Source organism: Anoplopoma fimbria, chromosome 12 (assembly GCF_027596085.1).
Source record: "Anoplopoma fimbria isolate UVic2021 breed Golden Eagle Sablefish chromosome 12, Afim_UVic_2022, whole genome shotgun sequence".
Taxonomy (NCBI): domain Eukaryota; kingdom Metazoa; phylum Chordata; class Actinopteri; order Perciformes; family Anoplopomatidae; genus Anoplopoma; species Anoplopoma fimbria.
The window spans coordinates 12128681-12155622 of NC_072460.1; the positions used below are offsets into that span (position 1 = coordinate 12128681).

The following is a 26942-nucleotide window of genomic DNA, read 5'->3' on the forward strand; positions in this document are numbered from 1 at the left end:
GTACAGTTTAAATGAATGAATAAAACGCAAGGCACTCAACAACTCGATAGCATTAGCAAATCAATACACTCTCATTGGTTAAGTTCGGGAAAAGATCGTGTTTTGGTTATAATAAGTAGCCAACAGTTGTAATGTAACTGGTGTTAGTTAAGTAGGCTATGTGAGTTAATTAACAAAACTACCGTAAAATATGTCACGTTGACTTGGTTTCACAAGGACACGAATAGCAGTCTCCTGGGTGAAAGTTTGGTGTTTGTTTGAACAATCCACTTGACAACCACAAACGACAGCAAGGACCTTTCTTTAAGAAATTACAACAACTTTCAAGTGTAAGTCTGTCACTATTGTCATTGTAAACTGCATAGGTGCCATGTACCAATGGAAAGGTGTGAGTACAGTGACTAATGGGGTGAGGCGCAGATGACGGTCAATTATAAACCTCATAGTTTCAGGGAAATGTTTCTGCTAACATCCTGGAAGAATAATTATCTGTAAGTCAATGATGATATTGTTCCACTTTTTCATGACAGAACTGAAAGAAAAGTGAGGATTTTTAGCCAAAGAAGTCTGATTGGTTGGACTACAAAAAAAAACCATAATTTTTATGTATCGACTGATGGACTATGAGCTGTAGAAACACGAGACGGAAGAGAAAAAAGTGAGACAACTACAGTGCATGGATGAGAAAAGTACAGCTTACTACTGTATGTAATAAAATGCAAGTGCAACCTAAACTTGTAAAATGCAATGTAACCAAACACCAGAAAACACTGTTCAAAGAATAACCACAGATATAGTAACCACAGATATAGTATTAATTACATTGCTGTTGTGTCAGATTGCATTACATTGAACTGCTGTTGGTGTATTCAATATTTAACTTAGTTTTGGAGCGAAAAAGATACTTAGAGATATATGAGCACAGATATAGTGTTGGAATTATGTCTAGTCGTCAGTGGGAACACAAGGATGAGGGCTTGAGGGAGAATGATAAAATAATTCAAATCTACACTAAAATTCCATAGTTTATTGGATTTTATGCAAACTTGTGTTTCAGTTTTAGATTTTTTATGATTGACTTGTTTTGGTAGAGAGATAATTAAAACACGGCTGATCTGATGAAAGAAGAACCAAGCTTAATTTTAAAAACATAATTATCATTCATCACTCCACTCTGTTTATCATTCATCATATGCACTGGTGTGAGCAGTAATCATTTCACATGTGCACAGACCAATGCGTCAATCAAAGATTAATCCTGAAAACTCTGAGTTGATTGTTTTTGGTTAGAAGCCATCTGGAGCTTCGATCTGCACCAACAGTGTGAGATGGACTTTTTGTTTGGGTTTCTCTCAAGACTTCCAGCTGCTTTATTGATGTTGATTGTTAATTATGATCAAAAAGCAGTTTGGACATTAATGCATTTTGTGACACATTAACCACTGCACATATTAAGCTGTAAATTCCCCCACCAGGGGCAAAGCTAAGCTGTGAAAGAAAAGGTGATTATCAAATAAAGCTTCCGTGATTTTGATGAAATATTTGCTCTGCCTTTAACAAATCTGCCATGTTTTAATCAAATTATCTCTTTATCAAAACACACAAGAAATTTTAACTGCACTTTCATCGTTTTTGTCATATATTATTTTGGTTCCACATCTGGGCTAATTTATACCTAGATCTGCTTGTCCTTAGACTTTGAAGGTTTGCTTTCAAAGCACCACTGTGTTGTTGGCTCTGAGGAGCTAAAAAGTCTCATTTCAACAGTTTATGCTAAAGGCTTAAAGAAAATACAGTAACCTAGAGTCTAACCTACGCTGAAATCAGAACATATAGCATAAAATCAATATTACATCAAACTGCCATGGTACATCCAGGATACATTCTAACATAGCACACATTTTACTTCCTCTAAAAAGAGTCATTAAAGTCGTTTTTAGTTAATGCAGTGTGTAGACTTTCTGTATAAGTAAAATACTTATTGTTTTGTCTTATATATTTCCTCAGACAGTAGCTGACCTCTTACAAGAGTCACCTGACGTGCACTAGAAGATGCTAACTGTATTATATTTGTGAAAATATTTCCTGAACTTTCTATTCAGTAGCCACTATAAAGTGTTGTAGAGACAACTGAAAGACAACATTTTTCCTTTTAAAGATGGTTTGGTTCCTGAAGGTGGGATGTGGTTCAGATGAGCCTCTGACTTGAGTTATGGCTCTCAATCTATTTTTTATATGTTATTTCCTATATTTCTACAAAACCATCTCCTCCATTGCCTTCCATGGGTGCAGCCAGCACACCCACGACAGTCATTGCAGTTTTACATATGGTTAATTTCCTGCCTCAGGCACACAGCAGCAGGGCACAGTTACAGTAGGCTAATGGGTTTGACATGCTAATGTTGTGCTGCATTCATATGCTCTAGTGTGTAGTATAATTTACCATATCAACAGAAAAGGTTACTGCCATTTGTATAATGAACTCTATTATCAGGTTACCTATACAACCATAGTGTGATTCTCTCCCACAGGCTATACAAATAATCACTGCCATAAGAGCAGCTAATGTTGTTTCTCTGTAAAAGATGATATTCACCTGCATCAGTCGATCATTTAGCTTTGCATTTCCTCAGCTTAACTTGGATACATGCTTCTCATTAAAACCACATTATAAACAGAAATGATCTGTACCACTGTGTCAGTACAGCATTTCATAGCTCTCATTCCTTCCACTGGCAGACGTTTCTGTCTTCATAAAGACACGAGGGTAAAGCCATACATCTCATCTGTCCTGTTATTTTCCCCAAGACAAATAAATCGGAGAAAAAAATTGCTCTGAAGCAAATGGCAGGAAATTAAGATTGTTCCCATGTGCACCGCACATACAAATTCAGAAATGATTGAAGTGAATTATTCAACCAAGGTTGAGGAGCACGTTTCTGCGAACATGAAAGTGAAAGAGTGTATGAGTGTGTGTGAATGTGTGTGTGTGTGTGTGTGTGTGTGTGTGTGTGTGTGTGTGTGTGTGTGTGTGTGTGTGTGTGTGTGTGTGTGTGTGTGTGTGTGTGTGTGTGTGTGTGTGTGTGTGTGTGTGTGTATTCATCACAATATGGGTACAAGGAATCCTGCAACATGATGACCATTTTGTGCACATACACCCCAACATTCAGTCTTGACTTTTTAAGGCTCGTTAAAATCATAGCTAAGTGAAGTTTCGAGTAAAATCTTTGAAGCATGTAGGGGAAAATGTTAGGGTAAGACTCCTGAGAGTGAAAGGAAGTCAATATGATGTTCAACCAAAAAACATTTTCCTTAAACTTACATTCCTTCGCAATTAAATAGTATTAGCATATACATTTTGAAGGCAAAGTAATGCCGCTCGGATTAAGGGTTTACTATTCAATACATGTGATGTTATATCTGCTATCTGGTCACTGACCCTGCAAAATGTTTATACTGAACGTGTCCACAAAACATTCTTTGGAAATGACATGTTGACACACCAGCAATTCAATTTTCTCCAAAATGTGCTTGGAAAAGGAAATGTGTGTTGGGTACTGTATCACAGCATTTAAAAGGAGACAGAGTTGAAGCTATCTGTTGTGAGTGTGGGTTCACACTCTGATACTGAGTGTGGACTCAACACCTATCTGAGCACAAAGGTTTGATCAAGGTAAAAGAAAAACATACAGACGGGTTAAGCCTTTAAAGTCAAGATTAGAATTATGATTGGGTTAGAATTTGGGATGCGTGTAGCAGTTATGGTTAACATTACTATAGGATAAGTAAGTAAAATGGCCTCCAAAGTAAAGTAGTACGCTTTTGTTTGTGTGTGCTGATTGTAGGAGGGAGCAAAATGAAGGCAGATAGAGAGAGAGGAAGAGGTTTGGGGGAACAAAAATAAATCAAAAGCACAGCGAGTAGAAAGGGGGTCAGGCTATAAAAAAAAAGAAGTTGGTGGATGGAAGGAGGGAGAATAAATGGGAGATGAAGTGTGGAAAATAGGGAAAGGGCTGCTGATGTGCTTCTTAAGCAGGTCATTGGATGCAAAGTGCCTTGGGAGGGCTTGTTTAAGCATGGCTAACAGATTTCCTCAGTCCCTGCGGGGAGCTGTTCCTCGGCTCTGGTCCGGAGAGGCACTGTCACTTCAGGACATATGACAAGGAAATGGAGCACATAGCCATTAAACGACTTCTGAGCTATCGTCTATCACAGGAAGAGAGGAAAACTCCATTATCCTTGGATGCTGTTTAGCTATTTAAACATGACAGAACTGAATACAATTTTATCCTTAACTGAATGTTATCAGGAACAGAAAATTGAAAAGGAACCTATACTTTTCCTTTAATTACTAGCTGCCACAAGTACTTCCTGATACAAAAGCTATTGAAACTGTTAATATAAATGCGCCTGAATGTTTCATAAGGGCTCATTTCTACAGTTTATAAAATGCATTCTGTAACAACAACCATGTCATCTCTATCACCCTGCTGTAGAAGAATCATAGTGTTGATCAAGGTGCCCTGCTGAAGCTGTAGAATCAATACTTTCGTCCAGCGTGTCTGCCTCGGGCTCCTGAGCCTTCTGCCTGTCTCTGATGTGTGAATCCTAGTTTACAGCATACTGGTGAACACTGTCTCTTGATCCTTCTCATCCTCTTATTCAGCACTGAAGGGCACAGAGCTCTGTAATCCACAGCCACCAGTCCTTGGCAGAGTTCATGGTCGACACCAAAGCCCCGTTATTCACACAAGCCCCCCACTGCAAGGGCCAGCACCGCCTCTTTCAGTACTTCACACAGAAGCATGCAGGCTTCACAGTCTCACACACAAACACAAGCTTCGTAGCTCGTCAAACTCTCCTTCTCTCTTTCAAATAGACACACATAACTCAAAGAGTCACGCACAGGTCTGTGGGTGCTAATGGCTTCAGGGTTTCATATTTCCTAATTTACGTTGAAGGAGTTGATAGTGCCATGTGGCTCACGCTGACTTCAATCCGCTCTCCGTGCTAGATCGCCTCCCTAATGACAGTAATTGCATTGAGGAAGCCCCCGGTCCTGTTCAATTACCCGTTCTCATCCAAGCACACGGGTCTAATCTTGCAGTATAATGTACGGTACAGATGGCTCTTGAAGGCAGACATATTCATCAACGCCTCATCTCTCCTGCAACGTGTGGAATCCAGTAGGAAATCCATGTGACATTTGAAATGGTTGAGAGGTTGAGTTCTCAATATCTGATAATATCTGAAAACTTGTGTTTGCAAAATCACAAGTTATATTTGCCTCCTTAAGAGGATAAGTAAAGGAACAATCTCTACCTGGCTCTGAGTGGCTATTCTCACAAACGATTGTGAAAATAGGAGAGTGAACACGGTAAAATGAAGACTCACCCGAGAGGTTTCTCCAGGCGACTGGCGGGTGAGCCCACGATCTCTCCCAGTGTACAGTAGACCTGTCCCAGGAAGTCCTGCCATGGGGGGAGCATAAAGTGGGAATAGAGAGAGACGTAGGACGGGGGTGTTCAGGTGGATCACGGGGGGTAACAAGGAGAGTCGGTGAGGAGTTAAGCATCGTTACAAGAATTGTACGGTTATGAATTACGACATCTGAGGCAGACACGTACGTTAACGTCGGTTGGCTTCCGGGGTGAAGAAGAAGTAGGAGCAAGAGAAAGAGACCAGGTAGCAGCAGTGACACAACAGAGCATATCATGGAACAGAAGGCACACGACTCAAATACCAGACTGTCATCAAACAAGTGCAAAAAAGAATGGAAAAGGTGGTTATGTGAAAGAGCTGAACAGCAGATGGTAAAGAGTCACAGAGTCACAGAAGTCGAGAAAAGAGAAAGCGGACAGCACAAGAGATGTGAAGCAACGAAGGCCGGAAGAGTTTTGTTCAAAGAGCAGTTTGTTTCTAGACCATGCAGCACAAAAACACAACAATTAAAGCCTCACAGTGACAGAAGCAAAATGACTGCTGAACATTTTTGTACTATGCAAACCAAGTGCTGCAAATATATTCTGTAAAGGTCTATGTCGAATGAGTAAGAGTTTATTGATCAAAGCTTTCAGCATAAATGACAAAACTAACCTGAATGTTGTTCTAAAATAAAGTGCTGTCTTTTTCAGACAATTTAAATACATATAAATGTATATAGTTTTGAAATATATTTACATTTATATGTATACATGCTGTGTATCTGGATTGCAAACAACACTACAGAGCACACGAGAAATGTGTTGAAAAGCTTTAATAATAATATGCAATGCTTCATTTCTCATTTTAAAAAAAGTAATGAGGGTATTTCAGATGCAAATGACACTGAATGAGAACTGTTATAGCACTGGAGGAATAAAATACCTCATTTACATACTGAAGCAGATGGAAAGTATAAAACCAACAATATTTTGTCAGATGAAGCATAATTCATTCCTTATTCCAAAATATATTTGAGCATTTAGATGTCCCAAACTTTGGTTTGCATAAAACCTTAATGTTATACACACCAATAACAATTCCAACTAATGTCCAAAATATACAGCAGAACTCCTGAACCTCAAAAAAATGTCTTCACTTACATGCTTTGCCAGATCTGGACTTTTAGAATCAATATCATACCTGAAATCACAAAGAGATCACAAATCACAGGGGCAAAGATGTGGGCAAAACATCATGAGACATTACAAATTACTACAGACTCTCATAAAAAAAAAACAGTGGCTGCAGAGTGGACATTTTCTGCCTGTCAATCGCACACCTGGGTCATTGATGGAGCAAAGGGGAAAGGCATAAGCAATAATGTGACAGTTAATTAAGGAAGTAATTCTATAGTTTATGAATGTAATTTCCATACTATGCCTGGGGGATCATATTAAAACAATCTACCAATGCAGACAAAGTTTCCAGCATTTGCCAGTCAAACTTAATGTAAAAGTAATTAAACCTCAGTATGCCCTGGCTCCCACTTCTGTGATAAAAGAAAGATGTAGATGAGCAACACTAATTAAGAGGGGATGCACTCCCTCCTTTCCTGTTCCTGAGTCTAATCATGATAGCATGCCAAATTCATTCATTATGTGTTTAAAAATCCAAAGAGACATGCAGCTCCATCCTGGATACATCACGAGGTCCGCTGGGGACTTCATGCTTGAAAAAAACAAAACAGAGCAGGTTTTTGGAAGGATAGCTGTTCTACTTGAGGAGAGGGGAAGAGTGGAGAAAATGATCCTGACTCTTTTCTGGGAGATCTCAAAAGGAAACTACACCTCCCTGACCCTCTCGCTAGCCTGGCCTTTTCAAGAGGAGGAAGGCAGCTATATGTGAAAGAGGGGAGGAAATGGGTCATTCGAAGTTTTATGAGACTTGGTTTCAGACATTTGCTTTGCTTAGCAGCAGTGAGACTAAGGATAAAACTTTATATGAAATATTTATCACCCTTATACCAATCTCCCTTTAACAAATGACTACTGAGACACTGCTCCAATGAATAATTTCTCAGGAGAGCCGAGCTGGTGCCAAGGGAGTCAAGAAATAAAATGAGAGGCAGGAAAGATGGAGAGGGGATGAAGAGATAGATGGGGGGAGATAGAGACTGATTGAGGGAGAAGATGTAAGCTTGTGGTCGAAACAAAAGGAAGAACTGGGAGGACTGGGTTAGAAGAGGACGGCACATCTGAAACACTACCACACATCCACCTCGTGTGAGTCCCCAGAGGACCGGATCAAACAGAATAACTCACACGTCAAAGCGCAGGTTCTGCTTCTCCTCAAAGAAGTAGTCCAGGATGTACTTCCTGATAAAGTCTGGGTTTAGTGTGTTGTCTATCACCTCAGTTCTCCCAAACTAGATCAGAAAGGAAAGAATAGAAAAAGGACAGAAGAGGATGAAGTGAGCCCAGAGCTTTGACACAGCACATCATGCAGAAACCACATCCACTGCTCTATTACCTCACCCCACCCCCATTATCTTCCCCCAGCAACCGTGTGAATTCACAGCTTCAGATAAGCTCAGATTTGATTAAAAGAAGTCAGTGATCCCACAGTGTCAGCTCTTCTTCTCCACCTCTTCATTGTGCTGGGGTTGCACAAGCCTGAGGAAAACACTTTATGGAGTCCAATTACATTCATTTAATTAATACCACATTCACATCACTGTCGCTCTCAAAACACTGGGCTGAGGAAATGGTGACGAGACAAAGGCAGAGAAAAATAATGACTTTCACATTTGTCTTTACACAGGGGAACTGTCAAAAATGACGGAAAGATAGAAACCTATCTCCTGTTCCCTGGTGTTAAGAAGAAAATAGGAACCTGCCAGCACAGACAGTGAAAAAAGATCCGTCGGCGTTACGGAGCGAGACCTTCTGATGAGGTGATGTGCTGATAAACAAATCAACAGACTCAAAGTGTTGCACTCCCTGCACAAGCACATTAATTGTATCCAAAATGAATAATTCAAAGACAGAGAACTGATGTTGAGCTGCATAAATAAAAGAAAGTGTAACCATAAACCGACACAGTGAATTAATAATAGCAGTGTTAGAGCTTAATGAGTAGATGAAACAGCAGGATTACAGGCTCACACCTTTGTGATTACATCCAGTGGGGGTAAATCTCAAAGTGGGAATTAACAGGGGAGTTACACAGGGTAACGTGACAGCAGCGGAATACTTTTAACGGATGGAAGCCTATGCTAATGCAAAGACAGTCAAGCGGGATTGTGTGTTACATATGACAGTTTGAGAGTGGGTTTGCTGAAGTGTAACCTGCCATCAAACATAAAAAGTGTGTCTAAGCTTATGAAAGTTTAACTGCTGTGTGTGGAAGCAGCTCTCTTCTCGCTCATCCTCTTCATCTCTGTCAGAAAGTGTGAGAGCTCCCGTCCAGCAGATGCAAAGGAGGAGAACTCTCCACCGGGCGAACAGCCAGTTAATTCAATGATAGGAGCTGAATGTGGCCGAGGGAGCCAATAGCATATTCAATTTGGTCTCAGGCCAAACGGAACAGAAGAAGAAGAAAAGCATCAGAACCAAGAACAGCCACCCGAGGATAAAAAAAGATCTCCCACTCCACATATTATTCCTACCTTGGCAAGTACCCAGTCGACCTGTAAAGCCAGAGTTGCAAAGCATTTAAAATAACTGTCAACCCCCCCGAAAAAATTAACACGGGTGCAGGGTTATCAGGGCGCTGGCAGCGTTCACTTCTTCCCCTCCAAAAACCCCAACCAGGATAAATTGTGAGCTGCAATGTCAGAAAATTAATCTTGGTAAAAAAAGATTAATGTCTCAGAGTTTGACTAGAAGTGGAAAGGCCAGGCTTTGCTTGAATTTAGGGAGGTTTTATTGTGTCAGTTAAGTGAAAGCAGTAGAAAGAGGAAAACCTGCCGTGAACTGGGAGTAATTACAGGCGAGGGAGTCAGAGAGAAGGATTAAAACTTTACAGTCATGTGGTAACAGAATGATGGGCTGCAGCCACAGTTTTATTTATTCAGCTACGGATTCAATTAAATTCAAACATATTTAAATTGCACACATCAAACAAATGCAGTTTACAGTGCTTTAAATAAAACAATAAAAAACACAAACACAAAAAGACAACAACAAAAAAGCAGCAAACATGTGCTGTGTTGGAGCAAATCCTAGATCAGCAGGCAAACCGTTCCATTCTTTAGATGCATAAATACTGACTGTCGTCTCACTGGACTTTGAAAGTACTCTGGGTACATGTAGGATATAATGTCTGAGATGTTCTGAGGAGCAAGACCAGATATTTCTTTGTTTACCAAAAGGAGGAATTTGAATCTTATTCTGAAAGTAACACTTAACCATTGAAGGTTTCGTAGGTTATATGGTCTGACCTTTTTGTCCTGGTTAGACAAAGTGCAGCTGAGTTCTGGATAAGTTGTAATCTCTGGCTTTTTTTATGTTTTGAAGATTCATAAACAGAGAACTGTAAAATACAGCCTGCTCACAACAAATGCATGCATGATCTTCTCTGAGTCAGGTTGTGAAAGAAAGCCTCTTATCTGTCAGTACGGGTAAAGTTCTCAAGTGGAGAAAATGTAGCAATTTTCCTGGAATCAAAACCCTTTCTATCCATTTCTTTTATTTTTCTTCTCTTGGTGGATAAATGCGAAAGACTCGCAGCCGATGGTTTAGTTTGTTCCACAGAAGATTAATTGGATTACAGGCGGTTGATGGCGCAGTTAAAGGTGCTCCGACCAACCAAATCTACTCTTGGGAGAACAAAACCGCATTAGATGACAGAGGGGCAAAAGAGGTGCTTAGCTTTATCAATATGGAACAGCTTGACTCTGCTGCTCACAAAGCCAACTGTCCTCTAAACTGAAAGCACAAGCCTGTCTCTCTTTCAGGGCGACACGTTTAGGCTCCACTCAGCGTTTGTAAGCTGGAGGCCGGGTAGTGTAGCCAGTGGTGACAGGTATAAGAGGCTCTTCCAGCCTGAACTCTGCACTTGATGCCTGTTTACACTGCATGTCAATCAGTAAAACTACTCTCTGGCTTAAGTAAAATAATTTCACTGTGCTGCCACCAGCACCAAGTTGGATTCACTGTGAGCCAAAGCCAGCTGACTATTCTGCAAAGATATGTGATTAATGTAAAATTATAATCAGCAACCAAAGTCAAGTATTATTTGCTCTGAGAGATTAAAGTAAAGCAATGGAACACTCAGCTCATTCAGTTATTCAACAAATCAGTTCAGCAATCGATCAAACATCCAACCAGTCAATCATCCAGTCAATCATTCAGGTTAATTGTCCCTGATGGGAAATTTATTATGCAGTCAGGTTAGCAGAAATGACGAGCACAGACACATAAAGCACGAGACGAGACAACACAGACAACTAACCACCAGGGAGACATGGAGACATACAGATGACCACAAATAGATTCAAACAACAACTTTCAAGAAAAGTCTTGTGAACCTATTCAGGATTTTAGTTTAAATGTTATAAACTTTCTGCGTCTGTGTGTTCTTTTTTTTACTTCAAACTTCAGTTTTCTTTACAGATGAAAGAAACGAAATACAACATATTACCAAGTGACATTAGGAGGTGCGATTGGTCCGATATGTTCACCTGTGGACAGTAAAGCTAGCTGTTTCAGCCAAGTTTTTTTGCTAAGCTAATAATATCTTGGCCCTAGCTTTATAGTTACCTCCGACATGAGAAAGGTTTTGATCTTCTCATCTAACTCTCAGCAAGAAAGCAGATAAGCGTATTTCCCAAAATGTCAAACTATTCCTTTTAGACTTGCTTTTTGGCTTAAGATTTCTGAAAGTTTGGGTTAAAAGAGAGTAGAACGGACATATCAATTCAAATCAACATTGGAGGATGGTCAGAGTGGTGGCCATTTTAATGTGTACCATTGCCACGGCAAAGAGCTGTGACCGTTGTAGCCGGCTAGCTCTCACAAAACATTCTGTATAAAAAAACTTGTGGCAAATCGCAGTCTCACTGAGGTGAGGCTTTGAAGTAACAACCAAACGAGCTTCTTTTGTGCACAATCTGTTGCCTTGCTGCTTGAAAAGAAATTAAGGATTCATTGATTTACTTGCTTACAGATTTGTATTCGTAATTCACCAAAGCGGAGCTCTCTAACTAGTGAGTGTGCCACACTTTATGGACCCAGCCAGCATAACAACTAACAATCTGCATTTTTTTTTAACTACTCAAATCAGATTAAGTTTGTGGTGAATGGGCACAAGTAAAATAATATATAAATATGTGTGTGTGTGTGTGTGTGTGTGTGTGTGTGTGTGTGTGTGTGTGTGTGTGTGTGTGTGTGTGTGTGTGTGTGTGTGTGTGTGTGTGTGTGTGTGTGGCCATGTGAGATTAAGTGTCTCTCATGTTGAAATTCATGAACTAAACCTGCTCTGTACCACTGAAAGCTGATTTAAACCTTCCTCCCTTTTTAAGAGCCCACGAACACCAAAACACATATTTTTAACTGAAACCTTTGAATCTTGGAGGCCTGGACGCTACGACGTTTCCCACTCTTAAATCTGAGTGTTACACCACTGTGCACCAGCATGACACCAAGGTCTCTGTGGCATCAATAAACATAGCACTCCTATAGAGACAGATTGTGAAAGAAGAAGAAAAATATTGCTTTCCCAATGTATCTGTCTTCCTGTTAGGCAGCGTATATATACAGTATCGATTGAGCTGTATACATTCTTACTTGGAGGGCTTTTAGCTTTTGAAAAATAGTGATTCATGTTCACAGAGAATGGCTGGGTGCTGTAGATCAAAGAATATCAGACTGCAAAAAGAATCTGGAACTAAAAACTATTCCCCTTTGAGATGTATTTTACAGAAAGTTGTCGTTTCTCTGTATGTCATCCATTGAGATTACAGGGATAAATATTCCCAAAGGGATCCTCTGTTTTGCCGCAATCTCTGCCCTCCTCTACCTAATCTGCCTCTCTGGTTTTATTAAGGCCTAGAGGCCAACAGCCAGCGGAGACTCTGATGCAGAGGCAAATCTTTATTGATACAAATAGCTGCCACCTTAATCAGCAAATCAGTCACGGCTAACACAGTTCTGACCAGCGCACGGATAATCGCAGGGTCAATCAATTGCAAATGATTGGCACTCACAGCATTTACCTTGAGGGATAAGAGGGGAGGGTGGGGAGGGTGGGGTGTAAACAGAGAGTGGGCTGTCATGGAGAGGAGACAGGCAGACTGAGCTGTCTTGACAGAGGGAGGGAGGGCTGTGATATCTTACCTCTCTCCACTGTTTGCACTCGACGCCCTGCGTGTACAACACCACCACTGAGGAGAGAGGAGAGAGAGCAGAGGGATTCATTGTCACAGCACAATCTCAATCTCAATCAAGCATCCTGCTTCTTCAAATAGTGTTTGGTTTGTTCATTCTTTGCTCACATTCATCACTAATTATCCTGCCATGCCCTGACAGCATAATTAAGTGCCAAGCTTGATGATACTGCGTTGAATGACATTCTAGGTATAATGACCACATGCAAAGAACAAAGCTATAAAGCAAGATTTAAGGCTCCTGGAGCACAATTTAAGCCATGCAATCAAAATACAATTTCTTAACGGTAGGATTCTCCTGACTCGTGTTTGATTTTGCGACTTCAAATGAGGCTGAGGCTGGTGAACACAACGTGACCTGTCATATATCCCAGGGTTCATCTTCAGGCAAATACAAAACAGGGCCAGTGTGATATTTTCCCGGTAGCTTATTTACACAGGGCTTGAACCTCCTCCCTATTATGATAAATGTCTCATCCATATCCCTGCAGGAGTATCAAAGAAAATGCCTTTATGGCGGTTCCCCATGTGTCTCAACAAAAGATACCCATTTGTATTCAAAGGCTGACTTTTATACCCTGAATGCATTAAGGTACTTTCAGTGAAGAAAGGCTGTCACATTACTGTGCAAATGATATGCAGTTATTGAAGGAACACTTTGAAATAGCAGAGTAAACTGAATCAATGTTAAACTCAGCAAAAGTAAAAAGTATAGCTCTGCAAAAGGAGAGGAGGTGTCATTGAACCGTTTTCTGAACAAGAAAAAGCTAAACTGAAATTAGCATTGTTAAAAGTTGAGAACTTACATGGGTCGGATTTGGAGAAAGTGTCTCGGTCCAAGAGATCCCTGTAAAAGAAGGAAACAGTCACACATTAAAATTGGGGTGTGGCATGTGTTTAAATTGGTTTTATTCATTTCACTGAATTTTAGGACTGCTGTGTAAACGTTGGGGGGAAATCCCAATTGCAAAGAGCTACAAAATAATTGCATGGTAATTCATAACCACACTTTACTTCACATAAACCATACTGTCCTTGAATTTCAATTTTAAACGTGAGCAGTGCAATAAGCACATTAAAGCTCAGTAAAAGGACACATGTACCAGTGAAAAGAGTTTGCCACTACAAAGCATTCAGAGTGTGTGCATACCTTTGTCAAGCCTGCACAATCCTTTACATTTATTCTGAAAGGATAAAATGGACAATCATGGCATGCATGTGCTAGATTTTTTAAGCGTAGTATTTCAAGACAGAACAGCTAAAAATGTTAACTGCCATCTCAAAGTGAAACATTTTTGAAATTATAAAAAAATGTGGCCTTGCTCTTTAGCTTATGACATTATTTTCTACCAAATTTCATGAACAATACTGAAAACACTCAACAATCTTATTTGTGAAGGTAAATAATCAACAGATATATGGCATCGATGAACAGAACAGAAGTGACAAAACCTCACACTTGCTGCTGCAACCTAATAGGATCCATGGTTGTACTCATTATTTGAATGGTGATTTAGTAACGTTGGTTCCTATCTTGTTTTTATATGCCATATGGACGGCCTCTGTATGTTGTACAGCAAAAGTTTGACAACATTTAATCCAGGAACAACACCAGGCTAAGCAGCCATTTTATCGTAGAAGTCACAGGAACAACAGAAATACAATAAAGAAAATGAAGCGCATTCAGAAATTAATCTCTGTAAATTTAAGCCATTATGTAAAAGAAAAATCCAACATTCAAATCAGTAAATTGTGTTTGTCCACCCTGCTTGACCAGAGAAGGAATTAGAGCTGTAACGATTAGTTGATTAACTGATCAACAATTTTTTTTTTTAAATCAGCAAATACTTGATAATTAACTAATAATTTAAGTAATTTTTCAAGCAACAATGGTAAACGTTTTGTTTTTGAATCTTCTCATTTGTGAGGATATTCTGCTTTTCTTTGCCTATTTGGATGGTAAACTGATGTATCTGTGTTTTGGACTGTTGGTCAGACAAAACTAATAAAATGAAGAAGTCACTATTGGCTAATTTTACTGACAAAAAATTAATCCAGAGATCCACATAGTTTGCAGATTAATTGCTAACAAAAATAATTGTTAGTCGAAGCACTAACTCCTTATGCATATGTGATACGGGTCAAGAAACCTTTCTGGCACACCACCAGATGAGCAACTTCTATCAGAATAAATAGTGGGCTATCTGGGAGTTCTCTTTATATATCCATGACAACACAGAGTAAAGTGTGAGGTAATCAGCTCTATCAAGGCTCAGTAGTACTGCAGAGTGAAGATGAGGAGTCTAGCTATCCTTGGCCTGGTGACTCTGGCCTCAGGGCAGTAAGGCAACAAGCCACAGCACAGAGTACATATGAGGATTTATTTCACCATTAACAGCAACATGGATCAATACATCAAACAGGACCATCTGCATGCATCCATGAGCAATGTTAGATTCAAAACTCATGTAGCTTTCATGGGAGCGTAATGCAAAAAAAGAGTGTCCCATGTGTTCATAATGTTGTGAGTATCAGTTGGATTCAGCAGTCACACTCATTCAAACCTGTTCCCATTCAGTCTCCTTCAGTTTGAACCACAATCAAAGAAAACTGGCTGCTAGTAATGACAGGATACCTACAACACACTCTAAAACCTCTAAACCCTAAAATAAAACACAGCCTTGCTCGCCGTGGAGGAGCTATACCGTTCCCTGACGCTGATCATCGTCCAACACCTTTTCAAGCAGCCAGACGCTCTGATTGGCTGACAGACTCATTCAATATAAGAGCCGCAATCAGCATTAATAATATTCATTCATTCTTTATTTTTAGCCTGTTCCAGCCTAGATTCTGTGTGTGTTTCTTTGGGAGACATGGAAGTTTTCCAGACAACTCGAGTCATTCGCTTTAGTATGTCCTTCTGTCACTGTAAAAGAGCTAAGAAAGCAGATATTACCTTTAAAACATAAGACCTCTGCAAATGTGCCTGAGCATCGATCACTTAATGCAACATTTTAAATGAGGGCCATTTTCCAGATGGTTTCAAAGTTCTCATTAGCATAAAAGTATAATGCAAAAGCCTATGAATATGTCTTGTTTCTGCTTCCTGATTTTGTGCAGCTTCAATAAATAACTTGCATGTAGCTCAGAACAATGCTCATCCCTTTAGGGGAAGGCAGGATTTCAGGACTGAATGCAAGCAAGGGGGAATAATTCATGTGCGCATAATTCCATGTATTCCTGGACACAAACTCGTCTGTCACAGGGATACGTGGGGAGATAACAGATGCAGCTTGTTCAGGTATTAGCCTTGGGCTGACCTGACTACAGTTGGAACATTGTCAGTGTAATTATCATTGGTGATAACAAAGCCATCCATGACTAACTGCCTCTTTGTATCCACCTGTAACCGTCTGGCATCCATTACCCTCCGACAATTAGCTTGTCCATCACCTCATCCTGTCTCTCAGTGCAGAAGAGAATGTGCCACATGAAAAACATGACATCCTTTTTTCACATTTACGCCTTTATTTGCATTGCTGAATCTCACTTTTGTCTTGCAGAACATTTTTATTACAAGAAGTAAATATTAGTATACAGATTTGCACACCGACGAAAATTAAACCACCATCTTAATGTTCACATGGCCGGAGAACATACAGTGGTGCCGCAGAATGGGTATTAACAGATAATCAGTGTGCTTTCACTGCCTATTTCATAAGTTAACTCCTTCTCACTGCGAATCTCAGCGGGATAAGAGAAGATCATTATCCCGAAAGCTGATGTAGAACAAGTTTGTTGGAGATAAAGTTCATTGAAAGTAGGACAAAAGTAATTAGATCCAGCTACTTTTTCATCTATCAGCCTTCTTTCATACTGTAGCACTTTTGTGATCACTATGACTATCTCATTTGAAACATGTGAATGAAAATGGCAAACATCACTTCCTATTCCTCTTGATCTCAGCATCTTCATTAAAACTGTGCAAAAAAAAGTTAAATAATCTCCTTGAGTCACTGGAGCATTTAATATTTTATCACATGTGAAGCAAGAAACTGGAGTGCATTATTAGCTGTGGAACAAACAAAACAACAAGAAATTAAATTGAATTTCACTTGAAAAAAGAAATATATAATTGAAATAGCTTTCTTTCTCCGTCTAATCATCCTTAACAAAGTAATTTGTTTATTCATCAGTGAATAAAGCTTGCAGATATCGGTAATGCACATTTTAATTAATAAGGCAGTACCAGGAAAATCTGCGAATGATGAACTAGAATCACCCAGCCAATGCATGAACTCCAAATCTGCAACTCTCTCAGGCTGTATAAATGTTAATAAATGTTAAATATTGAAAAACGTTTCCACTTGAGGCAAATAGTAAAGGAGATTTGACCTCTAAAACGTGGCTGGCTGCTGAACTCAAATTTAGAAGAATGTAATAGGAGAACACGCTCCTGCTCGGTCAGTTCCCTGGAGATATTTTAGCAGCTCCTTGGTCCATGTGGCCGATTATTAAAGTGAGAAATGTGAGAATTAATTCCTGCCCCCGCTATGCCTTATTGTCAGCAGTACCTTAAATCTCCTCCACTTTCTTAGAGTTGTCGAAATCATAATTGGCACCTTGGCGAAATAGCATCTAATTCAGTGGAAAGTGTTCTTAAATTACCTTGAATCCGGCTGGCCAATTCTGGTATGCACTGCTGCCTCATTGTGACTTAAAAGGGAAATAACAAATACAAGGTTGAAAGTCAAGTCTCTGACTAGGTTAGAGGAAGGAAAGTCTCTTTATTACATTAGACACAATGGGAGATTGCTTGGAGGAGAAAGTGAAGGACGGTTTGCATTTTCAAGTCTACGCTGTCACTTCACTTTCACCACTGCCCTGTGGCCCTCTCTTTTTTTACATTACATTACATTACATTACAGTCATGTTAGCAGACGCTTTTATCCAAAGCGACTTACAGGAAGTGTATTCAACATAGGTATTCAAGAGAACTACTAGTCACCAGAAGTCATAAGTGCATCTCCTTTCTTAAACAAGCATCTTAAAGCATAAACCAGAGCAAAAGTATAGTGCAGAAGCAAATTACTACGAAAACAATAATTGCAACAGACTAATACGAATACAATAAGTGCTACAAACTAATACGAATAGGATAAGTGCAGTAAACGAATACGAATGCAATAAGTGCTACGAGGAAGGCTCAGGGTAGTACTTCTTGAAAAGGTGAGTTTTCAGCCTGCGCCGAAAGATGGGTAGCGACTCTGCTGTCCTGACGTCAGTGGGGAGTTCATTCCACCACTGAGGGGCCAGGACAGAAAAAAGCTGTGACCGGGTGGATCGGCCGCAGGGACCTCTGAGCGACGGGGCAACCAGTCGCCCCGAGGCAGCAGAGCGAAGTGGTCAGGTGGGGGTGTAGGGCTTGACCATGGCCTGGAGATAGGAAGGAGCTGTTCCTTTCACTGCCCTGTAGGCTAGCACCAGAGTCTTAAACTGGATGCAAGCTCTTACAGGGAGCCAGTGTAGAGAACGGAGAAGGGAAGTTGTGTGGGAGAACTTGGGGCGATTGAACACCAGACGTGTTGCAGCTTTCTGGACAAGCTCCAGAGGTCTGATGGCCGATGCCGGGGCTCCGGCAACTAGTGAGTTGCAGTAGTCCAGGCGGGACTGAGGACACACATTTTCATTCCACTCATACACCAGCGGGTTTAACTTTTGTCTAATATGGCCTTAAGCAGCCTCTCAGGGGTGAAATTGTCAGGAAACCAAACAAGTGAAATATATGCTGCAGCAGAGGTCAGCTGACCCTTTACAAACTGGAGGAATCCCATTAGTGAGACTGAAATACTCAGTTTTCCTTGAGGGTGTTTTTGTGATTCTTAAAAAAGAAATATCTACAATATATTATGCAGGACAGACCATCAGATACACGTGTCAAGGAGCACTACTGCTGAAACTCAATCTAACAAATTAAAACAATAACTGATAAAATCTAATGCTCTCCTGCATTTGATTATTGGAAATGAGATCTGCCTGCATTGCATAACTAAAACCCCGGAATAGTGACGGATGATGATACACAGTAATGTTGCGTTTGTCTGGATCTCAAAAACTCCCCTCCATTTCATTCAATCTGATCCCTTTATTAGTGACAGACCCATCTGCTGACCTTCACTGTGATGGCACCAGGTGTCTTCCCCTCCTCCATCTGTTTAATTATTCAGTTTCTGTTCAACCTGGGAACTCTCCAGGTTGAATATACGAAATACCTGCAGCAGAGCACTCCCTGGGCGGCCGTATCACAGGCAGTGACAAAATCTCCGTCATAAAGCTGCTAGTATAATAGATGAGAAATCACGTACGCCGTGATTCCTTGTTTCAGAGTGGCTTTTGGTGTGTGTCTAATGTCTGACATGGGAATAATATCACCGCTAATTGCACAGTGTGACAGCTCGGGATTTGTGCAGAGAAAGGAATTTTTTTTGTAAGGAGCTTAGGGAGATGCATACACTGATACTATGTGGCTGTAATAACCCAGGCAGAGAACTTTGCATTTATTCTACTGTTAGAAAACCTAAGCTGCAAATATCTTTGCAGGCACACACTAACCATGTACTTCGCAAACTGTCGACTTAAATCACATTAAATTCTACATTAGGAACCCCAATAATGCACGTAAAGTATTTCTAAGCTCATACATATTTTGACTTTGAAATGACTAACCGATCATTAAAGTGAGATATAGAGAAAGTAAGCTCTGCTTGGATTCAGTCAAGTGTGGAGTGGAGAGAGCAGGGTCAACATGTTCATGATAATAAAGCTTGCAAAGAAACTTTCTCAGAGTATAACACTAATTGATGTTAGTGAGGGAGGAGATAGCTGCAAGCGTATAGCATATAGGGTGGAAACGGATAAATGCAGATGTCTATCTGGAGGTGGACTCATGAGGAGCCTTTATAGGTGGAAGCACTAAGCAGCAGGTAAAATGGTGTCAAACCATAATGACCTATTTATTCAATGGTCTGGAACTAGGATATAACAGATCTGACAGGAAATCCCTACTATAAGGCCTATAAAAATGTTACAGCTTGAAATGAGCCAAACAGCAAAGAGATAACATTCAAATCTTCAATCTGATGACAGTTGTTACCGTCACTTTTAATTAAATTTAAGTTGTGTTTTTTACTTTGATTAACTGTGCTTGTTCTCTTTTGAATATCAGTGTCAAACTGAAATACTTCAGCTTTGAAGTCAAGTTCTCAGGGGCTTTGAGAGAGAAGTCACAGCTGTTCAAAAAACGATCTCTCTTTTACAACATTTCTCTCCTCTGGTAAAGGTAACTGTGAAGCCTCAAAACACTCATCATCGCAATGGTAACACTGAAGTCACTGATTGGTGGAATGTTTGTAGCATTTATGAATAACTTAGAGTCTGTGGTTGGGTCCAAAATCACGCTGTTGGTCACTCATTTGTTACTCCTTATATAACCGCCACTCAATAATTTGCTCTAGAGTTGCACAATGGTTCTTTATGCATCTGTACAATGCAGAGCACTGCATTGTGTGATGGTTAGCAGAAAGTAATGTACATGTATGGACACTACTTTTTTCATTCCATTGAGGATTTTCTTAAGGACACTAGCAGATGTATCTACAACTCAGATTTCAGACATTCAAGTAAAAGGGCTTAGGGTAAATACAATATAGTGCACAATAGTAAATAGGGAACAATTTCAGACATAGCTTGTTTCTGCCTGTATTTATAGGTTTTCACAGAGTGTTCATTGATATCCTGTCAATCAATGACAAAGGCTATCAGCCGAAACGGGTTGCTGTCACCAATGTAATATTTAAAAGGGGCAGTGTGTAGCATTTAGGAGGATCTATTGCCAGAAATTAACATAATATTAATAAACGTGCTTTCTTTAGTGTATTATCACCTGGAAATAAAAATGGTTTGTGTTCTCGTTACTTTAGAATGAAGCGTTTATATCTACATACATAGAAGGTCTTCTTCTTGTCTTCTCAAAGCTGAACACACTTTATGAAATTAGACTAACTGTCAGCTTCTACAGAAAGCTATTATCATTTAATAGTTTTGTAGCTTGTGGTTAAGTGTATCTTGCAAAATTCATACAATTTCACTGATAATCCATTTCCCTACAGTGAAAATTAATTGTATTTGTACATTTACAGCCACATACACAGCTCTGTGGCAAAAGCACTCACACATATTCTCCCCGACACAGCCACAAATGTCCCCTTTGGCTAAAGAATAACAGCATTGGCTTAAATGTATCCAGCAGAAAATTACTCTCTTAGATAAGTTTAGAAATGACAATAACCCTGACAATGAGAAACTTGTTTAGGCCTGCGGCTAAGTCTGTCAATGAGAGAGAGACCTCCAACATATGCAATACAATGTGGTGAAATCTTCACAGAGAAACCTGTGGCACTTTGTAAAATCTGCCACCAGCTCGCACATTTCCCTGACAAGCTGTGATGTTAGGTCAAATACCCCTTGATACAGAAATCCACTGACATACTCTGCTGACCCTTAAGGTTGTCTGAAAATAGTGACAAAAGCAGCTTGATACTTCTGAGCCAAGAGGGACTGCTTTGATTTCTTACTGCTGCACCACCCTCTCGACTTTTCCTGTCATTCCAATCAACACGTTCAGATGACACAGCCAACATGCAGAGTGTTATACATCACTGGCATGGCACCACAACTGTGTATCCATGGGATCCCCCTCTGCTGTCATCAATCCCAAATGAGAATATATTAATAACACTGACACCACCACAAGCCAAGTGTCTGCGATCCAAACTCATTTTCACTGTGTCAGGGGTTCATGCATAATCATCCGCTTCATCGACCTGTGAGACTCGCCTGCTGCAATCTTAACATCCCCAAATTGGAATGAAAGAAAAAAACTCTACCTCCTCTTGGCCCCCTCGTGTCGCTCAGCCACGATCCCCAAAACAGATGTGACACATCACTTGCACACCGCACACACACACACACACACACAAGCCATCCTGCAAGATAAAAGCTACGAACTCGCCCCAGGTCAGTCTTAACCCAGAACACGATATGAAAAGAGCTGCACAGTGAAAACAGTGCAAATTGAAATTTCTCTCTTACTCTGAGATCTTTTATTAATATTTGATGCTCTTGCACAATGCAAACTAGTTCAATTCAAACTTGCTTTCTGCCAGAGAAAAAAAAGAGGATGTTTCAACCACAAAAAAACCAGGTCACATGGTTTCATTGAATGGGTAACCAAGACTGAATTAGATCAAGAGATACGACAGCATTTAACACAAGAACAACAGCGGATAACAAAGCATTTAAATAAAAAAAGGTTTTTACACGGCTTGAATCCCAATTGCTCTGCTCAGGCAATTGTTTTTGACAGATTGAGCAGCAACGCCACACATCCTAATTGCCCTGATGATTTCATTAGGCTTCCCCACTCTGTTGCTGATTGCCTCAGGAAGAGTTCAGATCAGTAAGCATGCCTTATGTTTTAAGATTGACCCCTGGGATCCACATCTGTGGCCTTTTGTGCCAGGTATCCAATCCTGCAAGCATTTGTCACGGATGCTGACAGTCATGTGACCTCCTATGTGTTTCACAAGGTAATGAATCCCTCGGGAGCCGAGTGGCCCTGTTGAGTTAGATCCCCCAAGCATCGGAGGGCATTGATTGGATGCAGTGCTACTCTAACCAATCTATCACAGCAAATTTATGGTTAAAGAATGGGCGGCTGTGGCGTAGTGGAGAGCAAGGTAGTTCTCCATTCAGAGGATCGGTGGTTCAATATCCAGCAGTCGATGTGTCCTTGGGCAAGACACTTAACCCCAAGTTGCTCCCGAAGGCTTGCCATCATGGACTGGATGTTGCATGAATGTTAGTTAGAGTCTGATGGTGGCACCTTGCATGGTAGCCTGTCATCAGTGTGTGAATGGGTGAATGATATGCAATATACTACTGATTGTAAGTCGCTTTGGATAAAAGCGTCTGCTAAATGTAATGTAATGTAATATAAAGCGGGCGACGAAGCAACAGCAGAGAACAGGAGGAGATGGACAAGGTACTTTGTCTTCATCCTGATGAAATGGGCAACGGAGGCTGATAAAGTTCACCGTTCAAGCTGTCAGGTGGGAGGCTGAGCGCAGTGGAAGGGAGGGTGGCTTTGTCAGCTGATTTTACTTTTAACAGCATACCTGCAGTGTGTTTTGACACGCTGCAAAGGACCGATAAATTTCTATAATATGCCCTCTGTTGGCGTGTTTTTAAGTTGGAGAGATATAAAAATTCAAGCTGCGTCCTTGTGCTTGTTGTTTATCATGTACTCCCAATGATACAGTATCAAAATATGGGCTTTTCATCAAATCACTCTGTTATTGTTTTCCCTTCAATCTCCTCTGGATGGTAACTTTCTAACAAATGAGATACCAAAAACAAATCTTTCAGCAGCAAGAAATTATTTTCCCCTCGACTCTGCTCTGATAAGGGTTGTAAACCTATGTGGGGGTTGTCAGGCTTATCAGCTCTGGTCCCTCATTCTGGCCACAGAGGCACATACAGTAAACAGTGTATTTACAAATCATTACTGACATCCTGTCCATGGATCTGTACTGTGATGAACCAAAGGGAAACACAGGAAAAAAAACTGAAGATCCATGTATCAAGCAAGCCTTTAGGGGCTTTGTGATTTTCGTCCGTGTGCACATTTTTTTCCAATGTTCATTATCAAAACTGTGCTTCACAGTGGAACCGCAAGAGCTGAAGCCCCAGCTTCCCTTAAGTCATTGTTCATGGGAACTCTGAGACCGTCTGGTAAGCTGGTAAGAAGAAAGGGCACACTTTACAAACCAGCAGGAATCACATTTTCTACTTTGCTCATAATTAAAGCATGATGTAGCAAACCACATAGACAACTCATGAAATATTTATCAGAGCTGCTTCGGTATTAACTAATGAACACAATCACAACTGCCACATAAGAGGTTGGATCACGCTTGTAAAAGCACAAGGGACCACTGGCCTGAACCACTGAACTGTACTCGCTGGCGTGCATTTGGTAAGGCAGATGTAGAAATAGAGGCCACTTGAGTTTGAAAAGCCATCTTATCGCTGAGTTGGATGCTTGCAGCTAAGAAGCAGATGCTCTGGGTTTCGGCTCACTGGCTGACCCGTGAGCAAAACCAATCAGAGCTATAGACTTGGAACAATGTGCTATCACAGTGACATGCACTTGTTTCAATAAGGGGTTGTCTGCTTCAGTCCCTCCAGTTTGTCAGCGGGCTTGCTGTAATATCGGCATAGGGTTATGAAAATGCCAGCAGGGTTGCATGCCACAATTCAGGTCCATGTGCGCTGCAATCTTGGAGCTTTCAGGCTTACTAAATCAATTACACAGAGTTGTGGAGCCTGTGCCTCTCACCCACATCACACCCATTGTTTCTATTTTCTTCTATTGGATGGACCAGTTATACATTTGCAGATAAGTGGGAGGAGCGGCTTCATGCATGAATAGGTGTTCAGCTTTCGAGCTGTCCAACGTTTGATCTGTGAAGCAATCCTCAGAGGTCAGACATGAGCTATGGTAGCAAGTCACAAAGAAGAACAGACAGGCCTTGAAGTATTTGCATCTAAAACATAAACAATGTTTCAAGGCCCAATGAAAGCAGGAATGTTTTTTTTCTGTTCTATCAAACTGTGTCCGGGAGCAAGTCTTTGTTGCGAGACATTAATGACAGACTAGGGAGCTGTAGAGTTACCAGAGGGCATCAACACAGATCCCAGCTTAAAATATGAAGATCTGAGGAAGAAAAAAACATAAGTGTGTACCAACAGGGAGTCCAGCTGCTAGCCCTACACTGGACAAAACACACACACATCCTAAGCTCCATTCTCAGCACACACACCCACACACACACACACACACACACACACACACACACACACACACAGTTTATTAAATTTTGGTTACATAAACGCAAGACCTCAGGCCTTTGTAGGAATTAATGCTGTTCATTTTCTTTTAACACCCCCCTCTCCCCATAGCGGCTCCATCCTCCCAACCTGTCATCCCTATAAAAGGTTAAAATATTTCTTTGGAAAGGTGACTTATATACAAAATGGGTTAAAAGGTCGCCCACACAACCGCAATGTGGGGTTTGTTGAACAATTTAAGAATTTCAAAATGGATGACATGTCAGCGTTTGCAACAAGAGTGAGTGAATGCAGATTTCAGGAAGATGTCAGATGAGAGAGAGTGAAGAAAACGATGACAACAGACTGTTTGGTTGATTAATATCTCTGGCTTGTGGCTGAACATACAATAACGTCTGAAATCTCTTTTTTAATAGCAGTGCACATGGGAAAACATCATTAACATGCATTTAATACTGATGCAGCCAGGAGTTACAGAGAGTTAAACGCTGTGGATTATGGCAAAAATGACGCACAGCCTAGGAGTACAAATGAACAACAATTTCCACAAGAGACTTTTATTTTAAAACTGCATATGGTAAAACTGCACCGACTGTAATCGTCGACCTTTCTAACGCCACTATGTGTTGCAGCACCGTATACTGTAACTGTATACGGTGACTCTACCTGCAACCAGCGCTGCCCCGCCCTATCGAGCAGAGGCACTTGACATCTTCGTGGTATTTGTGGTTTTGGGGGAGGAGAGGGGAGCTGGCATCACTTAAAGCTTAATGGACAATCGAAATATTTAGTTCTAATTATGTTTTCACGTTTCTGTAAAAAAAAAAACTAGTGTTGTTTTCGGAACCTGCAAAGCGGTTACACGGCTTCACACACGACAACCTGCCTCGGGGGAAACCTCTCAGGCACGCCAACAAACTCTATGAAGGTCGATATCTCCTGTGGCTCGCAAAAACACACACACACACACACACACACACACACACACACACACACACACACACACACACACACACAGTGGTATAGACCCACGAGACACGCCGACAGATAAATGGATTTATTTTAATAGACACCAAAGCGTACATCTCTACGATATACAGGACAAACACACACACAAAAGTACAGGGATTGTCAGATTTACGGCACGTTGTGTGAATCTTGTGTGAGTCTTGTATGTATCTTTTCAGCAGATCAATGATCTATATGATGATATTACTTACAGTCATTTTACATTTGTAAAGTTTTTTTTTTATTCTTCAAAATGTTTAAAGTAAATCTTTTTAGCACCAACATGTTAAATGGCACGTTACTTGTTACAAACAGTGTCCTGTCCTCTCACAGCAACACGCACCATAGAACACGCGCTGAGCTCCTCCAAACCCTGGCGCACTCACAGCAGCAGCATCAGCACCGGAGCGGACTCACCTGCAGGACACTGTGATCTCCACTTTGGTGGCCGGGATGCTCCCGCTGATGGGATCGAAGTCAAGGACCGTCGCCGTGGCCTCCACTCTGTCCATCACGTCTCCCTCCATGTGTGCAGGAGACCCAGGCCAGCTCCCTGAGCCGCGTCAGTCCCTCTGAACCTGGACGGTCGACGGTGGAGAGCCGGAGCGCAGCGGGCGAGCGAGCGGGAGCGGAAAGGGTCCAGACAAACCTCCTAAGTGCTGTCCATTGGACGGGCAACAGCATGGAAAGTTGAATGGGGAGGCTGCAGCAGTGAGGCGATTGATTTGACGAAAGTGGGATCACATGCCAGGACGCATCAGCGCCAACTCCGCTGTTTACCAGGCAAAGAATGAGCTCTTCTGCCAGCGCAGCGTTTGAAAAGTAGAAGCTGTGAACTCCACCCCTCCTGTCTGCATTATCCTACATGCTGGGCTGCGACGGACACAACTCGTTGCAGATTCAAGCTGTAGCTCTATGGCTGGACGGTTTTTAGAGCCACTTACATACAGAAAATAAATTAGCACCGAGGAGCGTGAATATAGAGAGCAATTTTATTTTTCTTGCTGTTTTGGTTTAAGAATGGGTGGGGATTCCCTGCAGAATTAAACTGCCCCCTCAAATTAACCACAAATAAAAAATGTTCAAGCTGAACCTTCAGGTTTCAAGCAACGGATGAGTATTTATTATATATTTATTTTACGGATGAGTTTAT

The 26942-nt window shown here is 40.9% G+C and overlaps 1 protein-coding gene across 4 annotated transcripts in view; it reads right to left on the reverse strand.

Moving 5' to 3' along the window:
- Window positions 1-26540, reverse strand: part of cpne5a (copine Va) — a 64069-nt gene extending 37529 nt beyond the window's left edge. The window contains exons 1-7 of one of the 4 annotated variants that reach the window (XM_054608784.1): window positions 26207-26540; window positions 13618-13658; window positions 12762-12808; window positions 7746-7849; window positions 6585-6624; window positions 5395-5471; window positions 4314-4336 (exon numbers count right to left, since the gene is read on the reverse strand). In XM_054608784.1, coding sequence (XP_054464759.1) covers window positions 4314-4336; window positions 5395-5471; window positions 6585-6624; window positions 7746-7849; window positions 12762-12808; window positions 13618-13658; window positions 26207-26316 — 442 coding nt within the window. In that variant the 5' untranslated portion in view covers window positions 26317-26540. Of the gene's footprint in view, window positions 1-4313; window positions 4337-5394; window positions 5472-5627; window positions 5643-6545; window positions 6625-7745; window positions 7850-12761; window positions 12809-13617; window positions 13659-26206 lie in introns of all 4 variants that reach the window. The other 3 variants (XM_054608785.1, XM_054608783.1, XM_054608781.1) reach the window with 3 other exon arrangements.
- Between the last annotated feature and the right edge of the window lie 402 nt (window positions 26541-26942).